Consider the following 24,702-nt stretch of genomic DNA (forward strand, 5'->3'; position numbering starts at 1 on the left):
TATTATGAAGAGACTGGACAGCCATTTGTCCAAAATGGTATAGGATTTCCTTCCTGAGCAGGGGGTTGGACTGGATGACCTTCCAACTTTATTCTTCTTATAAACATTTTATTTTATTGCGAAGAGAAAAGATCAAAAGCTGCCCATTCCCAGTAGAAATATGATGATGATGATGATGATGATGGTCACATGGCCCCAGGAAACTGCCACCCCTGTTAAATAAAAACAGTAGTCCTCAAGATTTAACGACCGCAATTGAGGGCGGAATTTCCGTTGCTGAGCAAGACGGTCATTAAGGGAGTTTTGTCCCATTTTACGACACTCCTTGTCACAATTCTTAGCGAGTCGCTGCGGTTGTTAAATTGGGAACGCAGTTGTGAGGTGAACCTGGCTTCCCATGTTGATTTTGCTGGTCAGAAGGTCATCAAAGGGGGAATCGCAGGACCTCGGGACAGTGTGACCGTCGTAAACATGAGTCAATTGCCAAGCGTCTGAATTTTAATCGGGACGATGGCGATGCTGCAAAGGTGTGGGAAACAGTCGTAAATCACTTCTTGCAGTGCTGTTGTAACTTGGAACGGTCACTCAATGAACACTTGTGAGTTGAGGACCCGAATTTTGATCGTGCGCTTGCGGGGATGCCGCGACCGTCGTATGCCGAGGACGAGCTCTCTCTCTCTCTCTGCGGAGAATGAGTGGTAGCTGTGGTGGCTCACCAGACGTACCATGAGGTCATTTAGTCCAACCCCCCCTACTCGGCGCAAGATTCCCCTCGCTTGGGGCCTTCAAAGAAGAAATTGTGGAGTAGAAGCTGGATTCCCAGCGTGGGGGGGGGCACCAGAGTGTGTGTGTGTGTGGGGGGGAAGATCCCACCCAATTGTGACCCACCTTCAGATCCAGCTCAGAAAACTGTCCGGTCGAAATCGGTATGGTGGAAAGAGCCGTGTGGATTCGGCCGAGGAGCCCGAAGAAAACGTAATCTGGGGGGGGGGGAAGAAGCAGGAGGGTGGGGGGGGTCAGTTGGGGCAAAGGAGAGGGTTACATTTTGCCTGCATTTTCTCCCCCCCCCCTTTCCTTTTTTCCAGCCCTCCGGCCCCCCAACCCCTTGCCCTACATCTTGCTGAGAGGTCCAGCTACCTCTTGATCTATGACAGTGTTTCCCAAACTTGACAATTTTAAGGCATGAGGACTTCAACTCCCAGAATTCCACAGCCAGCAACGCTGGCTGTGGAATTCTGGGAGTTGAAGTCCACATGCCTTAAAATTGTCAAGTTTGGGAAACACTGATTCTATGAGATACCCTCTACCGCCAGACAATTTCATTGTTAAAATCCTGGTTCAATTCTCTCTTGTCCATGCCCAACTCTCTCTTTCTTTTCTTTCTTTCATTTTGCATGCAGATTGTTTGCAAAATGCTCATTTCCCATGCGCGGTGTTTATGATCATCCTGAGCTGGTTCTTCATAATTGCTGGAGACGTGACGAGGGTGGATATGCTCTGATTTGTAAGGCATGTAACCCTAATATTCCGATCCCTTTAAGAATCTTTCGCCCTAACCTCAGCGTCTTTCGCAGCGATCCTATGACAAATATACCTCATCCTGCGAGTCATATAACTAGTGAGTTCAAATGTTAAGTCAAAGGTGTGACATAAATGTTGGGAAACGCTGGCTGAGCACCGCAGAATCCTGTCTAGTGATTTGTATGGCAACTCTCCCTTCCAGTTCTGTTCTTCTGATGTTTCTGCCTTCCCTTTCCAGCTGGGAGCCATGCCCCAGATGGTCCAAGGAGCACATGGTGTCCCCCCCCTCCTCCTCCTCCTCCTCTTCCTCCTCCTCCCCAACACTCATGAAGTTCCTTAGTCTGCTAATGAAAGGTCTGCAAGAACATCCAAGCTCAGAGAGCACCAAAGACCTTACACTCCTCCTCCTCCTCCTTTCTCCTTCTCCACCTCCTTTCTCTTCTTTTCTCCTTCTCCTTGTTTCTCCCCCTCCTCCTTTCTCTTTCTCCTCCTCCTCCTCTTTCTCCTTTTCCTTCTTCTCTTCCTCTTCCTCCTCCTCCTCCTCCTCCTCCTCCTCCCCCCCAACCCCCTTTCTTCTGGCACTAATGACATTCCCTAGTTGGGTCATAAAATGTCTGCAAGGAAACAACCATGCTCAGAGAATACCAGGGACCTTACACTCTTCCTCCTTTCTCCTTCTCCTTTCTCCTTCTCCTTCCTCTCTCCTCTTTCTCCTTTTCTTTCTCCTTTCTCCTCCTTCTCCTTCTCCTTCTCTTTCTCCTTCTCCTCCTTCTCCCTTTCCTTCTGGCACTAATGACATTCCCTAGTTGGGCCATAAAATGTCTGCAAGGAAACAACTATGCTCAGAGAGTACCAAGGACTCCACAGTCATCCTCATCCTCCTCCTCTTCCTCCTCTCCACAAACCCCTCCACTCCCTTCTAGCACTACTGAAGTTCCCTAGTTGGGTCACGAAACGTCTGCAAGAAAACCACCGCGCTCAGAGGGCGCCCAGAGTCCAGTTCATCCATGGACCCAGAGGTCCACCTGCGCACCGAAAGAAAACTTACTGTTGAGGATCCTGAGTTTCATATTGATGACGTTGATCCAGATTTGAAATATGGGACACAACTAAAAGAGAGCAGAAATGTGGAAGCTCAGAAAGAGAGAAAAAGCCACCTTTGGACCAGCAGACCTCGGTCTGGAAGCCGGTGGGATCAAAGAAGAACCACCTGGACGAATCCCAGCTCATGGGTCTTCTTGGGCCTGCCCTTGAAGATTGTCTGGAACCTTCAGTTGGTGTCTACCTGGTGGCGGGGGAGTGCCAGTTCAGCAGCCTAGTATCTCCACTCTAGACACTGCATTGGCTTCCAACAGATTTCCAAAGATCATTTAAGGTGCCAAGATTAACCTACGAAGTTCTAGAGCAGCAGTTCTCAACCTGTGGGTCGGGACCCCATTTGGGGTCGAACGACCATTTCACGGGGGTCGCCAAACAACGCAGTCCGCCATTTCCCCCCCCCCCCTTTTCCTCAGCTGTGCTACTCCCTTTTATTCTATTGGCTTTTGAAAGCCAATAGAATAGACTCTCTTGAATAGAGTCTAATTCGATTGGCTTTCAAAAGCCAATAGGAATTGTTCAGGCTGTCTCTGCCCTGCTGAGCCCGCCAAAAGTCCCATTCTGCAAACGGTGCTGCACCAGTTGAGTAGTCCTCGACTTATGACCGGTTGAGTAGTCCTTGACTTACGACCGGTTGGGGGTCACAGCATTAAAAAGATTGAGAACCACTGTTCTAGAGACCTTAAGCGGAATGAATCTTGGAGACCTGTCTTCTCCAAACCGTTGATCCTTCTGCTTGGGAGAAGACGTCCACCTGAGAGCTGAGGACGTAGCAGCCTTGAAGTAGAGTTCCTTCCAAAGGTTTGGAAGAACAACTCCTGGCCCTTTGGAGTTAGTCCCTTTGCCATGTTCTGCCTAATCCCCACCAAAAGGCACGTCGAGGCACTTTTAAGACGTTTTCCTGTGTTGTTATTGCCAAACTGAAGCCAATTATTTGGACCATTAAAAAAAAATATTCTGGGAACTATTGAGGAGGAGGTGTCTCCACCCTCTTTCTCACACACAAGCCAGACTGTTTGGCTCCTTCCTTTTCTGAAATGTCGCCCCTCCTTCCTGGGAATCCAGACGACATTAGACCACACCACCAGCCGTACCAACTTTAGAAGAATAACAGGAGTTAGGAGGGCCCTTGGAGGTCTTCTAGTCCAAAGCCCCTGCTTAGGCAGGAAGCCCTAAACCCTTCCAGGCCAACGAGTGTCCAATCACTTCTTAAAAACTTCCAGTGTTGGAGCACCCCCAACTTCTGGTGGCAACTTCTGTTTCTACTGATGAATTGTTCTCACTGTCAGAAAATTCCTCCTTGGTGCTATTGTATTCTACTATTCTGTATTTCTATTCCATTATATTCTATTCATTCTATTCTATTCATTATTCTATTCTATTCTATGCTATTCTATTCATTATTTTATTCTATTCATTATTCTATGCTATTCTATTCTACTATTCTGTATTTCTATTCTATTCTATTCATTATTCTATTCTATTCATTATTCTATTCTATTCATTATTCTATTCTATTCTATTCTACTATTCTGTATTTCTATTCTATATTCATTATTCTATTCTATTCTACTATTCTGTATTTCTATTCTATTCTATTCATTATTCTATTCTACTATTCTGTATTTCTATTCTATTCTGTATTTCTGTTCTGTATTTCTATTCTATTCTGTATTTTCTTTTCTATTCTATATTTTTATTCTGTATTTCTATTCTATTCTGTATTTCTTTTCTATTCATTATTCTATTCTATTCATTATTCTATGCTATTCTATTCTACTATTCTGTATTTCTATTCTATTCTATTCATTATTTTATTCATTATTCTATTCTATTCATTATTCCATTCTATTCATTATTCTATTCATTATTCTATTCTACTATTCTGTATTTCTATTCTATTCTATATTTCTATTCTGTATTTCTATTCTATTCTGTATTTCTTTTCTATTCTATTCATTATTCTATTCATTATTCTATTCTATGCTATTCTATTCATTATTCTATTCTATTCTACTATTCTGTATTTCTATTCTATTCATTATTTTATTCATTATTCTATTCTATTCATTATTCTATTCTATTCATTATTCTATTCTATTCTACTATTCTGTATTTCTGTTCTGTATTTCTATTCTATTCTGTATTTCTATTCTATATTTCTATTCTGTATTTCTATTCTATTCTGTATTTCTTTTCTATTCTAGTCATTATTCTATGCTATTCTATTCTACTATTCTGTATTTCTATTCTATTCTATTCATTATTTTATTCATTATTCTATTCATTATTCTATTCTATTCATTATTCTATTCTATTCTATTCTATTCTATTCTACTGTATTTCTATTCTATTCTATTCTGTTCATTATTCTATTCTATTCATTATTTTATTCATTATTCTATTCTATTCATTATTCTATTCTATTCTCTTCTACTGTATTTCTATTCTATTCTATTCTATTCATTATTCCAGTGTTTCCCAAACTTGACAATTTTAAGGCATGTGGACTTCAACTCCCAGAATTCCACAGCCAGCGTTGCTGGCTGTGGAATTCTGGCAGTTGAAGTCCTCATGCCTTAAAATTGTCAAGTTTGGGAAACACTGTTCTATTCTATTCTACTATTCTGTATTTGTATTCTATTCTGTATTTCTGTTCTGTATTTCTATTCTATTCTGTATTTCTTTTCTTTTCTATTCATTATTCTATTCTATTCATTATTCTATTCTATTCTACTATTCTGTATTTCTATTCCATTCTATTCCGTGATTCTCCCAGATCTCTAGGCTGGATGTGGGGCCGTGAGGAGCAGGTGAGCGGGAAGACGTGTCGGCAGGTGTCCTGTTTTGCCAGTTTTCCAACCCTGGCAGGTCTCCGGTCACTCACCATGCGAGGCATGTTGTTCTGAACGGCCAGGTTCATGAGGTTGGTGAGCAGCGTGGCGACCAGGCTGTGGAGAGAAGGGGCAAGAGACTCACACCAAGCAGCTGGGTGGCGTTTCAGCTCCCCCCGTGAGGAAGGTGGGTGGGGGTCACCCCAGGCTCGCATCAACATATCTATGGTATCTATCTATCTATTCATCTATCATTTATCTTTCATCCATCTCTATACATTATGTCTGTCTGTCTGTCTGTCTGTCTGTCTGTCTATCCATCCATCCATCCATCCAACTTTCCATCTATCTATCTATCTATCTATCTATCTATCTATCTATCTATCTCTATATATTATCTATGTCTCTTTCTTTCTCTCTCTCTCTATCATCTCTATCATTTATCTCTATATTATCTATCTTTCTCTCATTTGTCTCTCTCTCTCATCTCTCTCTATGTATGTTTCTGTCTGTCCATCCATCTGTCGGTATCTGTACATCTATCTATCTATCTATCTATCTATCTATCTATCTATCTATCTATCTATCTATCTATCTATCTATCTTTCATCTCTCTGTATACATTATCTATGTCTATCTTACTCTATATCATCTCTATCATTTATCTTTCATCTCTATCTATCTATCTAATTGATGTCTATTTATCTAATCGATTTCTATTTACCTATCTTATGTATCTAATCGATATCTATATCTATCTAATCTATGTCTATCCATCTATCATCTCTCTCTCTCTCTAATCTGTTTATCATTTCCATATGGCTGTCCATCTCTCTCTCTCTCTCCCCTCCCCCCTCTCTCCCATCTACAGTACAATATTCATCCAGCATCTCTTCTCTCAGTCTCTATCATAAATGACCATGGTTTGGGCTCACCCAACTAAGCTACAAGAACTCCCCAATACTTGATGTGTCTAGACAAAAACCTCAAACTGGCCTGGTTAAAATTATTGTGCAGACACAGTCTTGAGTCCCCCCGGATGGACCCTTAGGAGACCGATCCTGTCTCTCCTTTCTGCCAGCCTACCTGGAGGGCATCTTGATGGTAAAACCAGCCACCAGGTTTTGGCAATTTTTAAGGACCAGCTTGAGGTCACCCGGTTTGTCCTGGGTGATGGCCAGGTGCGCAGTGATGTTCACATCCATAGTGACAGTCCGAAAGAGCAGCCTGTTGAAGAAAAATAGGAAAGGGAAGTGATGTTGGAAAGCCAGACCCCAGGCTGCCTGGTCCTATCCTGGCCCACCATTCTGGACATAACAGGATAACAAAGTTGGAAGGGACCTTGGAGGTCATCTAGTCCAACTGCCTGCTCAAGGAGAAGACCCTATGCCAATCTCTTCTTAAAAACTTCCAGTGTTGGAGCATTCACAACTTCTGGAGACAAGTTGTTCCACTGATATAATCTTCTCCAAGTGGACTTCTGTTGATGGATGCTTTGTGGCTTCTGAAGAGGCCATGGAAGCTTCTATGTTCTTTCTTTTGAATCTCCAAAATCCATTTCAAACCCCAACCTCAGGCATATCTCCCAGATGGCATCACCGATGTTGCTTGGGAACATCAACATGATAGCAGTCTCCCAGTATCTCAGGGGCTGCCCCAGAGAAGAGGGAGTCAAGCTATTCTCCAAAGCGCCTGAAGGCAGGACGAGAAGCCACGGATGGAAACTCAAAAAGGAGAGAAGCAACCTAGAACTACGGAGAAACTTCCTGACAGTGAGAACAATTAACCAGTGGAACAACCTGCCTCCAGAAGCGGTGAATACTCCAATACTGGAAGTTTTTAAGAAGACACTGGACAGCCATTTGTCTCAAATGGTATAGGGCTTCCTTCCTGAGCAGGGGGGTGGACTAGATGACCTCCAAGGTCCTTTCCAACTATTCTATTCTATATATCTCTCCTCAATTGGTCTAGAGCAGTGGTTCTCAACCTGTGGGTCGGGACCCCATTTGGGGTCGAACGACCAAACAACGCAGTCCGCCATTTCCCCCCCCCCTTTCCTTAGCTGTGTTCCTCCCTTTTATTCTATTGGCTTTTGAAAGCCAATAGAATAGACTCTCTTGAATAGAGTCTAATTCTATTGGCTTTCAAAAACCAATAGGACTTGTCCAGGCTGTCTCTGCCCTGCTGAGCCCGCCAAAAGTCCCAATCTGCAAACGGTGCTGCACCAGTTGAGTAGTCCTCGACTTACGACCGGTTGAGTAGTCCTCGACTTACGACCGATTGGGGGGGTTGCGGCATTAAAAAGGTTGAGAACCACTGGTCTAGTACCTTCTTCACCCCGTCTTCTTGTGTCTGAAGTAGAGGTGGAGAGAAAGCCTTTACCTAGCCCCCAAGGAGATTCCATATCTATCAGGGGAACAAAATCTGGGTCTCCCCCCCCCTTCAGATCCAGACCCTCCCTCTCTACCCCACTCCAACAAGTTCACCCAACGACGTACACTGGCAATTTCATGACGATCACGGCTTGCAAATTGAGGATCAACTCCGTTCCGCCTACGATCTTCCAAGACCCTCTGATAAATTGGAGGTTCAAAATGTTGTACCTAGGAGGTGAATAAAAAGAAAGAAGGATAAAGCAAAAAGGGTCACCCCAAAATTGCTGTTGGCCTTTTCACGTTGCCTTGTAATAGTAGTAAAGTTGGAAGGGACCTTGGAGGTCATCTAGTCCAACCCCCTGCTCAGGCAGGAAACCCTACACCATTTCGGACAAATGCTGTCCAGTCTCTTCTTAAAAACTTCCAGTGTTGGAGCATTTACTGCTTCTGGAGGCAGGCTGTTCCACTGATTAATTGTTCTCACTGTCAGGAAGTTTCTCCTTAGTTCTAGTTGCTTCTCTCCTTGATTAGTTTCCACCCGTTGCTTCTTGTCCTGCCTTCAGGTGCTTTGGAAAATAGCTTAATTCCCTCTTCTTTATGGCAGCCCCTGAGATATTGGAATACTGCTATCATGTCCCCCGTTGTCCTTCTCTTCGTTAAACTAGACATACCCAATTCTAGCAACCGTTCCTTATATGTTTTAGCCTCCAGTCCCCTAATCATCTTTGTTGCTCTTCTCTGTACTCTTTCTAGAGTCTCAACATCTTTTTTACATCGTGGTGACCAAAACTGGATGCAGCATTCCAAGTGTGGCACCAAGACATTGTAGAGTGGCATTAATACTTCACGTGATCTTGATTCTATCCCTCTGTTACTGCAGCCCAGCACTGTGTTGGCCTTTTTGGCAGCTGCAGCACACGGCTGGCTCCTATTTAGGTGATTGTCTACTAGGACTCCGAGGTCCCTCTCACAGTTACTAGTATTGAGCATGGTGCCACCTATGCTGTACTTGTGCATTTGGTTTTTCTTGCCTAAATGTAGAACCTTGCTTTTTTCACCATTGAATTTCATTTTGTTAGTGCCCAGTGTTCAAGTCTGTCCAGATCCCTCTGTATCTTAAGCCTGGAGTGTTGGCTATTCCTGCCAGCTTGGTGTCGTCTGCAAATTTGATGAGTTCCCCATCTATCCCCTCGTCCAAATCGTTGATGAAGATGTTGAAGAGCACTAGGCCCAGAACAGAGCCCTTCACCAGCTCCTCCTCTTTTTATCCTAGGGTCTGCCAAGAGATCCATTTTGCTTGAGAAGGGAAGTGATCTATCAAACGCGTCTTTCAGTAAGGATCTCCCTGGTCACCTGGAGAGGTCTTCCCATCTACAGGCACAACTGAGGTCAACCTTTCTGTTGCTAAGCAAGATAATTGTTATTTAATGACCTCAGCATTTCCTTAATGATGGCTACAACATTTACGGTCATAACCTGAGGACCTATTGCAACCTTCCAGCCTGCCTCATTGCACACCGGCCGGATCCTCATCCAAACCTCTGCTTCTGTGTACGGGAAGTCCTGGACTCACAACCACTTAACTTACAACCCAGGGATACTGAGGGATGTTCCTGGATCTATATTTTGGGGTAGACCAGCCTTGGTCTCCTGGTTCTTCTCAACTCACCACTGGAATGACTCCTTAGTTCCTCCGCTTCCCAGACCGAGTAAGTTTCCATTGAGGGAGCCCAGGAGGTCGCGAAGTTGGTTCTGATCCAGAACTCCGTTCAGGAGACCGCTGGCAAGCAGCGAATTGGTTGTGTCGTTGAGAAGACCTCCGACGTCATCGAGGACACTGCCGAGAAATCCTCCTCCTTTTCCTCCACCCCCACCAAGCAGACCTCCAACTCCAGGTACACCTCCACCAGGGAGCACCGAACCGGTTGCATTGTTGAGAACACCTCCCACACCGCCAAGGACACCACTAACCACGCCTTTGTCTCCACCTCCAAGGACGCCACCAAGGACACCTCCACCACCTTTGCCTCCACCTCCAAGGACACCACCAAGGACATCTCCAACTACAGGTACACCTGCACCAGGGAGCACCGAACCGGTTGTGTTGTTGACAAGACCTCCCACACCGCTGAGGACACCACCAACCACGCCTTTGCCTCCACCTCCAAGGACACCTCCTCCCCCACCTCCCCCTCCTCCTCCACCTTTGTCTCCACCGCCAAGGATTCCACCAAGGACGTCACCAAGCACACCTCCCCCACCTTTGTCTCCACCACCAAGGATTCCACCAAGCAGCCCCCCCTTTCCTCCAAGCAAGCCTGTGTAGAGAAGAGAAAGGACCACATCAGGCTTTTCCCAACAACAATACTTGCCTTCATCAGATCTTCTGTCTCAAAATCTTACGGATGTTCCTCTTTGCAAGGAAACATTTGCTTTCCCTTTTCTCCCTGGTTCAGTTCTCGGCAGCTGGGACTCAGATTTCGTGGTGTACCAGGTGGTACTTACCACAATCTGCTTTGCTCCTACAGCCTAGCACTGATGCTACTACCTAGTTGAGTATGTATATATTATTATTCTATTTTCTATTCTATTCTGTATTCTGTGTTCTGTGTTCTGTGTTCCATTCCATTCTATTCCATATATTCTATTCTGTTCTGTTCTGTTCCATTCCATTCCACTCTATTCTATTCTATTCTATTCTACAATCTGTTATTTCTATTCTATTCTATTCTATTCTATTCTATTCTACAATCTGTTATTTCTATTCTATTCTGTTCTATTCTATTCTATTCTATTCTATTCTGTATTTCTATTCTATTCTATTCTATTCTGTATTTCTATTCTATTCTATTCTATTCTGTATTTCTATTCTATTCTACAATCTGTTATTTCTATTCTATTCTATTCTATTCTATTCTATTCTATTCTATTCTATTCTATTCTATTCTATTCTATTCTATTCTATTCTACTCTACTCTACTCTACTCTGTTCTATTCTATTCCTATATTCTATTCTATTCTGTTCTGTTCTGTATTCCACCTTTTTATTATTTTTTACAAATAACTCAAGATGACATACAGTATACAACATGCCTCCGATATTCCCCACAACAAGAATTCATAATCTTCACTTTCTAGTCTTCTGTCTTAACCACTAGATCAAGGGTCTCCACACTTGGCAACTTTCCAACTTGTGGACTTCAATTCCCAGCATGGTTGGCTGGAGAATTCTGGGAGATGAAGTCTTAAGTTGCCAAGTTTGGAGATTGCTTGCTCTGGTCCAGAGGTAGGCCACCTTGGCTTTTTTATGACTGGTGGACTTCAACTCCCAGAATTCCTGATCCAGCATGGGAGAACTATGGCCCCCTCATGACTCTTCAACTCCCAGAATTCCTGGCACTATGGCCCCCTCATGACTCGTGGACTTCAACTCCCAGAATTCCTGAGCCAGCATGGGGGAACTATGGCCCCCTCAGGACTCGTGGACTTCAACTCCCAGAATTCCTGAGCCAGCATGGGGGAACTATGGCCCCTCGTGACTGGTGGACTTCAACTCCCAGAATTCCTGAGCCAACATGGCTCAGCTTGGAAACCTCTCCCTTTCCCCTCAGCATGGCTGGCTCAGGAATTCTGGGAGTTGAAGTCCACCAGTCATAAAAGAGCTCAGGTTGCCTAGATCAAACAGTCTGTCCATTGAAACATCAGCATGGCTGTCTGGGGAATTCTGGGAGTTGAAGTCCACACACATCTTCAAGTTGCTAAGAAACCTATCCAGATTGTAACTTTATTTTTACATATACTGTATCTTTATATATTCTGTATTTACAAGCCCTTATGCAATTTTGAAGGTATGGTTTCATTTTTTGGAAGACATTATTTCTGGCTTCAATAGAGTTAGCTATAACCTTTAGTTTCTGCATTAACTTTTTTCTTAAAACAACTGGGTGGAAGATACATAGATTTGATGTCCCTATCCCAGGGGTAGGCAACCTCGGCTCTTTTATGACTCGTGGACTTCAACTCCCATAATTCCTGAGCCAGCATGGGGGAACTATGGCCCCCTCATGACTCGTGGACTTCAACTCCCAGAATTCCTGAGCCAGCATCGGGGAACTATGGCCCCCTCATGACTCGTGGACTTCAACTCCCAGAATTCTTGAGCCAGCATGGCTCAGCTTGGAAACTTCTCCCTTTCCCCTCAGCATGGCTGGCTGAGGAATTCTGGGAGTTGAAGTCCATGAGTCATAAAAGAGCCGAGGTTGCCTACCCCTGCCCTATCCAGATACACCCATGGATGCAAACACCACTAGGTAGCATTCCTGCCAGGATGAACCGTTGTTCAATCATGGTTTTACTCGGATGGAATCTACCCAAAGGAGCAAAATGCCATTTCAGGAGATTCCCTCAAAGTTGAACTTACCCCTGCGATTTCTTCCAGAGTTTAAACTTTGGAGGCTGCTGAGCCCAAGAGTTGGTCCCAGCAAACTGCAGAAGAGGGCCATGCAGAGGGCCTCAGCCACCGTCAAATTGGTCATCCTGAAAGAGAAGGAAGAAAAAAATGTGTGAAGATCATCTGCATCAATAGAGGGATGGAATCAAGATCACGTGAAGTGTTAACACTACTTTACAAGACTTTGGTAAAGCATCCAGTTTTGGTCACCACGATGTAAAAAAGATGTTGAGACTCTAGAAAGCAACAAAGATTATCAGGGGACTGGAGGCTAAAACATACAAGGAACGGTTGCTGGAATTGGGGATGTCTAGTTTAATGAAGAGAAGGACGAGGGGGGACAGGATAGCAGTCTTCCAGTATCTCAGGGGCTGCCCCAAAGAAGAGGGAGTCAAGCTCTTCTCCAAAGCCCTGAAGGCAGGACAAGAAGCAACGGATGGAAACTAATCAAGGAGAGAAGCAACCTAGAATTAAGGAGAAACTTCCTGACAGTGAGAACAATTAACCAGTGGAACAACCTGCCTCCAGAAGCGGTGAATGCTCCAACACTGGAGGTTTTTAAGAGGAGACTGGACAGCCATTTGTCTCAAATGGTATAAGGTTTCCTGCCAGAGCTGGGGGTTGGACTAGAAGACCTCCAAAGTCCCTTCCAGCTCTGTTATTCTATTCTATTCTCTCTGAATGGGTTCTCAACATTTGAAATCCTTGGAACATTTCTGCCCAGATCTGGATGAAATTGTTACTTTGGAAAATGGTCATGGCTCATGGTTTTATTTATCGCAAGCATTTATAGTGTTCCAATATCTCAGGGGCTGCCATAAAGAAGAGGGAATTAAGCTATTCTCCAAAGCGCCTGAAGGCAGGACAAGAAGCAACGGGTGGAAACTAATCAGGGAGAGAAGCAACCTGGAACTACGGAGAAACTTCCTGACAGTTAGAACAATTAATCAGTGGAACAGCTTGCCTCCAGAAGCGGTGAATGCTCCAACACTGGAAGTTTTTAAGAAGAGACTGGACAGTCATTTGTCCGAAATGGTATAGGGTTTCCTGCCCGAGCAGGGGGTTGGACTAGATGATCTCCAAGGTCCCTTCCAACCTTATTATTATTATTATTATTATTATTATTATTATTATTATTATTATTATTATTATTATTATTATTATTATTATTATTATTATTATATATTCCTTTTGAGGGAATGGGCTTAACATTGCACGAGATGGCCACCATCCTGACTCTTTCCAGAGCAGCTAACCCAGTCAGTGGGATCCTTGGTTCTCTCTGAGCTTGTCTCAGGTCCCCAAACCCTCATTGTTTCCCCTGCACATATGTTCTACTTTTGGGGCCTGCTGTTCTGCTGGGGGGAGTGGAGCATGCTTTCGCTTGGGATAACTTTCTTTTTCTACTTTCCCTCTCCTGCCTCTATCATCTTGAGAAAGGAATGTGTCTCCCTTATCAGTGAACGATGCCACCCTGGAAATCTTAATCCATCGATCTCAGCCACCCAATGATTTGAAGCCCTTGGCTATTGTGAGAAGCAGAAAACGCTGAAAACAAGCCTGTAGATTTACAAAGAGAGCTTGCTAAAGATAATCGTCCAAGTGAACATAAGGGGATAAAATTAATTACATCTATCTGACAAAATTAAACCTCAAGGAAGCCAGCATTTTAGACCCATTGACAGGATTAAATCTCAAGGAAGCCAGCATTTTAGACCCATTGACAGGATTAAATCTCAAGGAAGCCAGCATTTTAGACCCATTGATGGGATTAAACCTCAAGGAAGCCAGCATTTTAGATCCATTGACTGGATTAAACCTCAAGGAAGCCAGCATTTTAGATCCATTGACGGGATTAAACCTCAAGGAAGCCAGCATTTTAGATCCATTGACGGGATTAAACCTCAAGGAAGCCAGCATTTTAGACCCATTGACAGGATTAAACCTCAAGGAAGCCAGCATTTTAGATTCATTGACGGGATTAAACCTCAAGGAAGCCAGCATTTTAGACCCATTAATGGGATTAAACCTCAAGGAAGCCAGCATTTTTGATCCATTGACAGGATTAAACCTCAAGGAAGCCAGCATTTTAGACCCATTGCTGGCCTTTATGAAACAAGCTAAACCAGTGGTTCTCAACCTGTGGGTCGGGACCCCATTTGGGGTCGAACGACCATTTCACGGGGGTCGCCAAACAACGCAGTCCGCCATTTTTTCCCCCTTTCCCTTAGCTGTGCTACTCCCTTTTATTCTATTGGCTTTTGAAAGGCAATAGAATAGACTCTCTTGAATAGAGTGTAATTCTATTGGCTTTCAAAAGCCAATAGGAATTGTCCAGGCTGTCTCTGCCCTGCTGAACCCGCCAAAAGTCCCATTCTGCAAACGGTGCTGCCCCAGTTGAGTAGTCCTTGATTTATGACCGGTTGAGTAGTCCTTGACTTACGACTGGTTGGGGGTCGCGGCATTAAAAAGGTTGAGAACCACTGAGCTAAACAAAACTATTAACAAAAGCACACAAAGGAATTGTCCAAATTATGAAATGTTGCAAAACTGTATAAAAATCCTTATACTCATCAAATCAATTTGTCAGCTGTCCCAGAACTGCATGCTGTTGCTGGTTCTGCTCATCAATAAACAAGAACCTTCTTCCCAAAGCAGCCTCCATTTTATTCCCGGCTTGGAACTGAGCCTGATTTTTCTTTCACACAAAGTGTTTCAGCAAAAGATGATGTATCACTGGTATTTAGAACCAGACAATTTATCCAGAATGTATAAAAGTACTTCAAATGAAGGTTGGACATGTAAATGTAAAAGAAAGGGACCTTTACCATTTATGGTGGACATGTGATCCAGCAAAGAAATACTGGAATAGGATTCATATTCTAATGCAGAAAATTCTTAAAGTGAATCCAAAGATAAAACCAGAAGCTTTTCTTTTGGGTTTAATGGAAAAGGACTTGAGGAAAAACAAACAAACATTGGAACTCTGATCTTATATATGTTGACAGCAGCAAAACTATTCTACGCAAAAAAAATGGAAAGACGTTTTGATTCCCACCGTGGATGAATGGCTACAAAGGTTTGATGGAGTTAGCAGAGATGGTTAAATTGACTGTTTTGACAAAAAAAAAAAAAGGATATAAATACTTTCATTTCTACTTGGAGATCACTTCTGGACTTTGTTTGAGATGGAAAAAATAATGACACTTTGATTTTGGGTTTTACTGATTTGATTGATTTTCTGTTATAGAAATGGCTTTATATATAGAATACAAAGACACGTTGAAGGCTTCTCTTAAGTCCCTGGATATTAACACCATCTCTTGGGAACTTCTGGCGCATGATCAACCAACATGGCGCACCTTGGTGTACCAGGGTTGCTAGACATATGAACACAGAAGGACAATCTTGGCACAAGAGAAGCGAGCACTCCGCAAAGCCAGAGCTGCAAATGCTGAAGTAACAGTGTCTACATTTCTTTGTTCAGTATGTGGCAGAACATTCCGTGCTAACGTCGGTCTTATTAGCCACCTACGGACACATCATTGATGGCCCATAACCCACAAGATGTCAAGGTCTTCATCGAAATCGATGGACGAACAACAATATATAGAATAGAGCTGGAAGGGACCTTGGAGTTCTTCTAGTCCAGCCCCCCCCCCACTCAAGCAGGAGAACCTACACCATCTCAGATAGGTGATTGTCTAATCTTTTCTTAAAGATCTCCAGTGATGGGGCGCCCACGATTTCTGGTGGCAAGCTGTTCCACTGGTTAATTGTCCTCACTGTCAGGAAGTTTCTTCTTCATTCCAGGTTGCTTCTCTCTTTGGTCAGTTTCCATCCATTGTTTCTCGTCCTTCCCTCTGGTGCTTTGGAGAATAGTTTGACCCTCTCTTCTTTGTGGCAACCCCTTAAATACTGGAATGCTGCTATCATGTCTCCCCTATTTCTTGTTTTCTTTAGATTAGCCAAACCCAAGTCCTGCAGTTGTCCTTCATATGTTTTAGTCTCCAGGCCTTTGATCTTCTTAGTTGCTCTTCTCTGAATTTTTTCTAAACTGTCAACATTCAATACTTCATCCAGTTTTGGTCACCATGATGTAAAAAAAGATGTTGAGACTCTGGAAAGAGTGCAGAGAAGAGCAACAAAGATGATGAGGGGACTGGGGCTTTAAACATATGAGGAACGGTTGTTGGAATTGGGTATGTCTAGTTTAATGAAGAGAAGGATGAGGGGAGACAGGATAGCAGTGTTCCAGTATCTCGGGGGCTGCCCCAAAGAAGAGGGAGTCAAGCTATTCTCCAAAGCACCTGAGGGCAGGACAAAGCAATGGGTGGAAACTGATCAAGGACAGAAGCAACCTGGAACTAAGGAGAAACTTCCTGACAGTGAGAACAATTAACCAATGGAACAACCTGCCACTAGAAGCTGTGAATGCTCCAACCCTGGAAGTTTTTAAGAAGAGACTGGACAGCCCTTTGTCTGAAATGGCGTAGGGTTTCCTGCCTGAGCAGGGGGTTGGACTAGATGACTTCCAAGGTCCATTCCAACTTCATTATTATTATTATTACTATGGATCATCGCACAGTCAGCCAGATGTTCAGACTGGATTTGGCATTTTGTCTACCTCTCGAGTCCTTACCCAGGACCTGGGATAGGCAGATGTGGATGTTTGATGGTATTACAGATATCGTCGCAGGATGGAAGCAGTTCCTAATAAGGCTGCCTTTTGCAATTGACTAATAGCGAATTTGTCAATGCCAATTGTGTTCAAGTGGTGCTCCAGTTGTTTTGGGATTGCACCCAAGGAGCCTATGACTATTGGTACTCCCCTTGCTTGCTTTTGCCACAGTCTTTCTATTTCTATTTGTAGGTGTTTGTATTTTGTTATCTTCTCCAGTTCTTTCTCATCTATTCTGCTGTCTCCAGGCACTGCCACGTCCACTATCCAGACTTTTTTGTCTTTCTTATCGACAATTGTTAAGTCTGGGTTTTTATGTTGCAGGTGCTTGTCTGTTTGAATTCTGAAGTCCCAGAGCAGTTTAATTTTATCATTTTCTATGACTTTCTCTATTTTATGATCCCACCAGTTTTTGCTTACAGGCAAATGATATTTCTTGCAGATCTTCCAATGCACCATTGTTGCTACTTTGTCATGATGCTGCTTGTAGTCAGTCTGTGCAATCTTCTTGCAACAGCTTACCAGATGGTTCACTGTTTCTTCAGCTTCTTTGCATAGGCAGCACTTACTGTCTGTTGCTGTCTTCTCAATTTTGACTTTATATGCATTTGTCCTTAAGGCTGGATCTTGTGCAGCCAGAATTAGTCCATCAGTCTCTTTCTTCAATTTTCCTGCTCTTAGCCATTGCCAGGTCTTTTTATTATCTGCTTTCCCAGCTATTTTTTTCATGTATTGGCCATGTAGTGCTTTGTCTTCCCATGCCTCTATTCTGTTCTTCATTTGGTCTTTCTTGTAGGCCAGTTTGGTCTCTCCAGTGGTTAGTAAGCCTTCCTGATATACTAATTTCAGTGCATCTTCATCATTGCTCTTCAGATATTCTTCCAAAGCCATTTTTTCTTCTTCAACCATCTGATGTACTTGTAGCATTCCACGCCCACCTATTTGCCTTGGTAGATAAAGTCTGTCAATGTCACTGCGTGGATGAAGGGCATGAAGGATGATGATGATGATGATGATTAATTGTTGTTGTTATCATTGTCGTTGTTGTTGTTGTTGTTATTATTATTATTATTATTATTATTATTATTATTATTATATGGTAATTCTCATCTTAACATCTTTTTTGTGACATGGTGATCAAAATTGGCTGCGGTATTCCAGGTGTGGTTTTACTAGGGGTTTGTAGTTGAGGTTTGATGTTAATGCCTTATTTTACCACAAGAGAAGGAATCAGAGGTCAACGCCATTTTTTTTTTTTTTAATTTCCCCCCTCTTTTCCAAACATCTCTCTTTCCCTTCCCTTCCACTTTGTTTCCTGTACTAACTTGCTTTTGTATTTTGGCGTTTTATACCATAAGCTAATAAAAAATAAATACGAGAGAGCAAAAAGTTCCCGGCTGCTAAAGGAGCCGAGACTAATCTTTTACACAATGAAACACCAGAAATAGGGAAGTAAAAATGTCACAGGCTGTTACTTTTTATGGAATTACGCCTTGCTTTAGTCTACGTGTCCTTTTGCCCCTGGAGCTTGCTTAAGCTTACGTGTCCTCTTCAGTTTTGGGATTCGTGTTATTCCATTCCCTCTATTTCAGTGGTTCTCAACCTTTTTAATGCCGCGATCCCCAACCGGTCGTAAGTCGAGGACTACTCAACTGGGGCAGCACTGTTTGCAGAATGGGACTTTTAGCGGGCTCAGCAGGGCAGAGACAGCCTGGACCATTCCTATTGGCTTTTGAAAGCCAATAGAATTAGACTCTATTCAAGAGAGTCTATTCGATTGGCTTTCAAAAGCCAATAGAATAAAAGGGAGTAGCATAGCTAAGGAAAAGGGGGAAAAAAATGGCGGACTGCGTTGTTCGGCAACCCCCGTGAAATGGTCGTTCGACCCCAAATGGGGTCCCGACCCACAGGTGGAGAACCACTGCCCTATTTCAAACTGACTGGTTACACAATCACATTTTTCTAGGTGGTCACTCCCTTCCAGAATTGGGGCATGCGGTTTCTTAGTGGGTGAACCATCACTTTGATCATTAGCTCGTCAGTTTGATGCGGAGCGTGAGGCTTATAGAGAAGGAGCAGAGTGAAACATTGGCAAAAGTTCAGAAAAGAGCAACTAAGATGATTAAAGGCCTGGACGCTGAAACATATAAGGAACGGTTGCTGGAATTGGGTAGGTCTAGTTTAATGGATGACGGGGGACATGAAAGCAGTGTCCCAATATTTGAGGGGCTGCCCCAAAGAAGAGGGAGTCAAGCTATTCTCCAAAGCGCCTGAAGGCAGAACAAGAAGCAACGGGTGGAAACTAATAGAACTAGAACCAAGGAGAAACTTCCTGACAGTGAGAACAATTAATCGGTGAAACAGCCTGCGTCCAGAAGCAATAAATGCTCCAACACTGGAAGTTTTTAAGAAGAGACTGGACAGCCATTTGTCCGAAATGGTGTAGGGTTTCCTGCCTGAGCAGGGGGTTGGACTAGATGTCCTCCAAGGTCCCTTCCAACTTTACTACTATTACTATTACTAATCAAGGATAGAAGCAACCTGGAATTAAGGAGAAACTTCCTAATGGTGAGGACAATTAATCAGTGGAACAACTGGCCTCCAGAGGTTGTGAGTGCTCCATCATTGGAGGTTTTTAAGAAGAGACAGCCATTGGTCTGAAAGGGTATAGGGTCTGTTGCTTGAGCAAGTGGTTGGACTAGAAGACCTCCAAGGTCCCTTCCAGCTCTATTCTGATTGAAATCAAAACAACTGTCTGGCATCCACCGCACAGAATTCATTGCTGTCTTTGAGAACTTTTAAGCAGCCAACTCAGCCTGCACGGAAGAAAACCGTGTCAGATCAGACACATCATTTCTGCTCAGTTAAGGAAGTTGGAGAGGTTTGGAAAATTGGACACTACATCTGGCTACACCTGAAGGCAGGACAAGAAACAACAGGAGGAAACTAACCAAGGAGACAAGCAAGCTAGAAATAAAAAGAAATTTCCTGACAGTGAGAACAATTGGAACAGCTTGCCACCAGAAGTTGTGGATGCTTCATCATTGGAAGTTTTTAAGAAGAGGCCAAAGAGTCAGTTGTCTGAAATAGTATAGGTTCTCCTGCTTGAGTAGGGGGCTGGACTAGAAGACCTCCAAGGTCCCTTCCAACTTCTATTCTATTCTATTCTATTCTATTCTATTCTATTCTATTCTATTCTATTTCTATTCTGTTCTACAATCTGTCTATTCTATTCTATTCTATTCTATTCTATTTCTATTCTATTCTATTCTGTTCTATTCTATTCTATTCTATTCCTATTCTGTTCTACAATCTGTCTATTCCATTCTATTCTATTTCTATTCTATTCTATTCTATTCTATTTCTATTCTATTCTATTCTATTCTACTCTACAATCTATTCTATTCTATTCTATTTCTATTCTGTTCTACAATCTGTCTATTCTATTCTATTTCTATTCTGTTCTACAATCTGTCCATTCTATTCTATTCTATTCTATTCCCATTTCTCATCTGTTCTACAATCTGTCTATTCTACTCTATTCTATTCTATTTCTATTCTGTTCTACAATCTGTCTATTCTATTCTATTCTATTCTATTCTATTCTATTTCTATTCTGTTCTACAATCTGTCTATTCTATTCTATTCTATTCTACTCTACTCTACTCTATTCTACTCTACAATCTATTCTATTCTATTCTATTCTATTCTATTCTATTCTATTCTATTCTATTCTATTCCAAAATCTGTCTATTCTGTTCTGTTCTGTTCTGTTCTGTTCTGTTCTACTCTACTCTACTCTATATTCTATTTTTATTTCTATTTCTACTTCTACCTCTATTTCTATTTCTATTCCATCATGGATGGGGCAGAATATTTAACATTCTCTCTCATTTTCGTCAGGATCTCCAGCAGGTTAATTAAGGCCTTTTTAAAGAAAGACAGGAATCGTAATTTCCCTGAGATCTTTCGATGCCCCAACTGTTTAATTTAAACCGACGGTATTTTTCCATCACCGGAGGCCATTTGTAATCATTTTGGTTATTAATTCACGAACGCCTTTCGAATTAATGTGTCACATTTACTCCGATCCCAAAATTACCGTTCAGATCGAGTGTTTAACCAGGTCAAGTCAACACTTCACAGCTGCATTCTCTCCATGGGCCCTTGCAAGCTCGGAGAAGATTCAGCTCCGCTCTTTTCTTTCTGTCTCTGAGTTTTATGCAAACTCAGCTCCTTTGGGGGAAGTTGATGGGTCAGAATCCCCCCTACCCCCGATAAAAGGATTGGTTCAATCACAGCCCGGTGCGAGCCACATGGACGTGACCCATAAATCAAAACTTCACTTGCTAGTTGGGAAAAAGTTTACGGCCTTGATCAGTTCCTTGATCCTTGTCCACACAACCTTGTAACCTGGTTTTGAGGGTTGATGGCTTCCCGCGGGCATGTCTCTGGGGTCTCTGAAAAGGGGGAAGAGACCCCAGGTGGCCCTGACCTGTGCCCCTTTTAGAACTGGCTGAAACATGGATTTGAGCAACAAAGATGATCAGGGGGCTGGAGGCTAAAACATACGAAGAATGGTTGCAGGGACTGGATAGGTCTAGTTGAATGAGAAGAAGGGCTTGGGGGTGACATCATAGCAGCGGTCCGATATCTGAAGGGCTGCCACAAAAAAGAGGGGGAACGATTGGATAACCATTTGTCTGAGATGGTATAGGGTTTCCTGCCTGAGCGGGTTGGACTAGAAGACCTCCAAGGTCCCTTCCAACTCCTCTCCTCTCTCCTGTCCTCTCCCCTCCTCTCCTCTCCTCTCCTCTTCTATCCCATCCCATCCTCTCTTCTCCTCTCCCCTCCCATCCCCTCCCATCCCCTTCTCTCCTCTCCTCTTCTATCCCATCCCATCCTCTCCTCTTGTCTCCTCTCCTCTTCTATCCCCTCTCCTCTCTTCTATCCCATCCCATCCTATCCTCTCTCGTCTCCTCTCCTCCTCTCCCCTCCCATCCCCTCCCATCCTATCCCCTCCTCTCCTGTCTCCCCTCTCCTCTTCTCTCCTCTCCTCTCCTGTCTCCCCTCTTCTCTCCTATCCCATCCCATCTCATCCTCTCCTCTTGTCTCCTCTCCCCTCCTCTTCTATCCCATCTCCTCCCCTCTTTTCCTTTCCTTTCCTTTCCTCTCCCCTCCTCTCCTCTTCTATTCCATCCCATCCCATCCTCTCTCCCCTCCCCTCTCCTCTCCTCTCTCCCCTTTCCTCCTCTCCTCTTCTATCCCATCCCATCCTCTCCTCTTGTCTCCTCTCCTCTTCTATCCCATCCCCTCCTCTCCTCTCCTCCTCTCCCCTCCCCTCTCTCTTCTCCTCTCTCCCCTCCCCTCCCCTCTCTCCCCTCCCCTCTCCTCTCCTCTCTCCCCTTTCCTCCTCTCCTCTTCTATCCCATCCCATCCTCTCCTCTTGTCTCCTCTCCTCTTCTATCCCATCCCCTCCTCTCCTCTCCTCCTCTCCCCTCCCCTCTCTCTTCTCCTCTCTCCCCTCCCCTCCCCTCTCTCCCCTCCCCTCTCCTCTCCTCTCTCCCCTCTCCTCCTCTCCTCTTCTATCCCATCCCATCCTCTCCTCTTGTCTCCTCTCCTCTTCTATCCCCTCTCCTCTCTTCTATCCCATCCCATCCTATCCTCTCTCGTCTCCTCTCCTCCTCTCCCCTCCCATCCCCTCCCATCCTATCCCCTCCTCTCCTGTCTCCCCTCTCCTCTTCTATCCCATCCCATCTCATCCTCTCGTCTCCTCTCCTCTCCCTTCCTCTTCTATCCCATCCCCTCCCCTCTTTCCCTTTCCTTTCCTTTCCTCTCCTCTCCTCTCTCCCCTCTCCTCTCCCCTCCCCTCCCCTCCTCTCCTCTTCTATTCCATCCCATCCCATCCCATCCTATCCTATTTTCCAAAGTGCCTGAAGGCAGGACAAGAAGCCACAGATGGAAACTAACCAAAGAGAAAAGCAATCTGGAACTAAGGAGAAACATCCTGACAGTGAGGACAATTAACCAGCGGAACCACCTGCCTCCAGAAGTTGTGAATGCTCCAACACTGGAAGTTTTAAAGAAGAGACTGGACAGCCCTTGGTCTGAAACGGCATAAGGTCTCCTGCTTGAACAGGGGGTTGGACTAGATGACCTCCAAGGTCCCTTCCAACTCTGTCATTCTGTGATTCAGTGCAATGGCTTGCCTCCAGAAGCTGTGGGTGCTACAGCCCTGGAGGTCTTCAAGAAGAAATTAGACAACTGTTTGTCTGGAATGGCCCGGGGTCTCCTGCTTGGGCACGGGGTTGGACTACATACAAGGGTTCTCAACCTTGGCCACTTTAAGACTTGTGGACTTCAATTCCCAGAATTCCTCAGCCAGCTTTGCTGGCTGAGGAATTCTGGGAGTTGAAGTCCACAAGTCTTAAAGTGGCCAAGGTTGAGAACCCCTGGTTCACTAGAAGGTCCCTCCCAACCCGGTTATTCTCTGTTCTCCAGAGATTTAGTCCTCGGAGCCTCCCAATGAAAATGAAACCCTCCTGCCTGCTTCTTGTGATCCACCTTCGTGGTCCTAGGAGAAGAAACCCAGGTGCTCTTACCTGACAGTCTTCCACGTGGGCAAGTCCAGCTTCCTGGTCACCGTCCTTCTCTTATATAAGCCAGCCGTGGGCAGGTAGAAGAGGAAGAAGGGTTGAATTTGAAACCTCTTGGCAGGATTGTTTCCTCCTCCTGGGGCTGGGTGTACAGTGTGCAAAATTCAGTTCCTGCAGGACATTTCCCTCCCCCCCCCTTAATCTGGGGTAGCCCTGCTTCTGGGCGAGTGATGGTGGTAGAGATCCTCCTGGCCCAGTGGAAGAAGAGAAAGGGAGCCATGTTCTTATGGCTCTATCATCATGCTGGGAAAGGGGAGGTCCACCTTGCCAGGGGCCTGATCCAGACATTTAAGGGTTTGGGGGTTGCACGCAAGGGCCATGTCTTGTCTCGAGAGCTCCATAAAACCTGGATATCTGGAGACAGCAAAGAGAAGGAGCTGGTGGAGGGCTCAAAGTCACTGAGATGGCTCCTTTCCCCGGAACATCTCTTGAGGCAGCTTGAACCATGGGCCTATCTGGTCGCTCAATCAGAATAGAGCTGGAAGGGACCTTGGAGGTCATCTAGTCCAACCCCCTGCTCAGGCAGGTAACCCTATACCATTTCGGACAAATGGCTGTCCAGTCTCTTCTTAAAAACTTCCAGGGGTGGAGCATTCACCAATTCTGGAGGCAGGTTTTTCCACTGGTTAATTGTTCTCACGGTCAGGAAGTTTCTCCTTAGTTCTATGTTGCTTCTCTCCTTGATCAACCTCCATTCCATTGTATCTTCTCCTGCCCTCTGGTGCTTTGGAGAATAGGAAACCCTAACCATTCTGAACAGTTTTGGTTGCCACATTGTAAAAAAGATATTGAGACTCTAGGAAGAGAAGAGCAACAAAGATGATCAGGGGACTGGAGGCTAAAACATACAAGGAACAGTTGCTGGAATTGGGTATATCTAGTTTAAGAAAGAAAAGGACAAGGGGGGATATGACAGCAGCGTTCCAATATCTCAGGGGCTGCCCCAAAGAAGAGGGAGTCAAGCTCTTCTCCAAAACGCCTGAAGGCAGGACAAGAAGCAACGGATGGAAACTAACCAAAGAGAGAAGCAACCTAGAACTAAGGAGAAACTTCCTGACAGTTAGAACAATTAACCAGTGGAACAACC

At 44.2% G+C, this 24,702-nt stretch overlaps 1 protein-coding gene across 6 annotated transcripts in view; it reads right to left on the bottom strand.

The window, feature by feature from the left end:
- Positions 1 to 24,702, bottom strand: part of LOC120319389 (BPI fold-containing family B member 4-like) — a 31,554-nt gene that overhangs the window by 3,226 nt on the left and 3,626 nt on the right. For 3 of the 6 annotated variants that reach the window (XR_005559748.1, XM_039368206.1, XM_039368207.1), the window contains exons 2-10: positions 23,562 to 23,697; positions 12,249 to 12,364; positions 10,090 to 10,146; positions 9,498 to 9,903; positions 7,952 to 8,056; positions 6,540 to 6,680; positions 5,507 to 5,570; positions 2,570 to 2,630; positions 889 to 980 (exon numbers count right to left, since the gene is read on the bottom strand). Coding sequence is in view for 5 of the 6 variants with exons in the window: in XM_039368206.1 (XP_039224140.1) it covers positions 889 to 980; positions 2,570 to 2,630; positions 5,507 to 5,570; positions 6,540 to 6,680; positions 7,952 to 8,056; positions 9,498 to 9,903; positions 10,090 to 10,146; positions 12,249 to 12,363 (1,041 nt within the window). In the remaining variant the exon portion in view is untranslated. The remainder of the gene's footprint in view (positions 1 to 888; positions 981 to 2,569; positions 2,631 to 5,506; positions 5,571 to 6,539; positions 6,681 to 7,951; positions 8,057 to 9,497; positions 9,904 to 10,089; positions 10,147 to 12,248; positions 12,365 to 23,561; positions 23,698 to 24,702) is intronic. The other 3 variants (XM_039368208.1, XM_039368209.1, XM_039368210.1) reach the window with 3 other exon arrangements.

Source organism: Crotalus tigris, unplaced genomic scaffold (genome assembly GCF_016545835.1).
Source record: "Crotalus tigris isolate CLP2741 ecotype Arizona unplaced genomic scaffold, ASM1654583v1 scf7180000020719.984301794:720406, whole genome shotgun sequence".
Taxonomy (NCBI): Eukaryota; Metazoa; Chordata; class Lepidosauria; order Squamata; family Viperidae; genus Crotalus; species Crotalus tigris.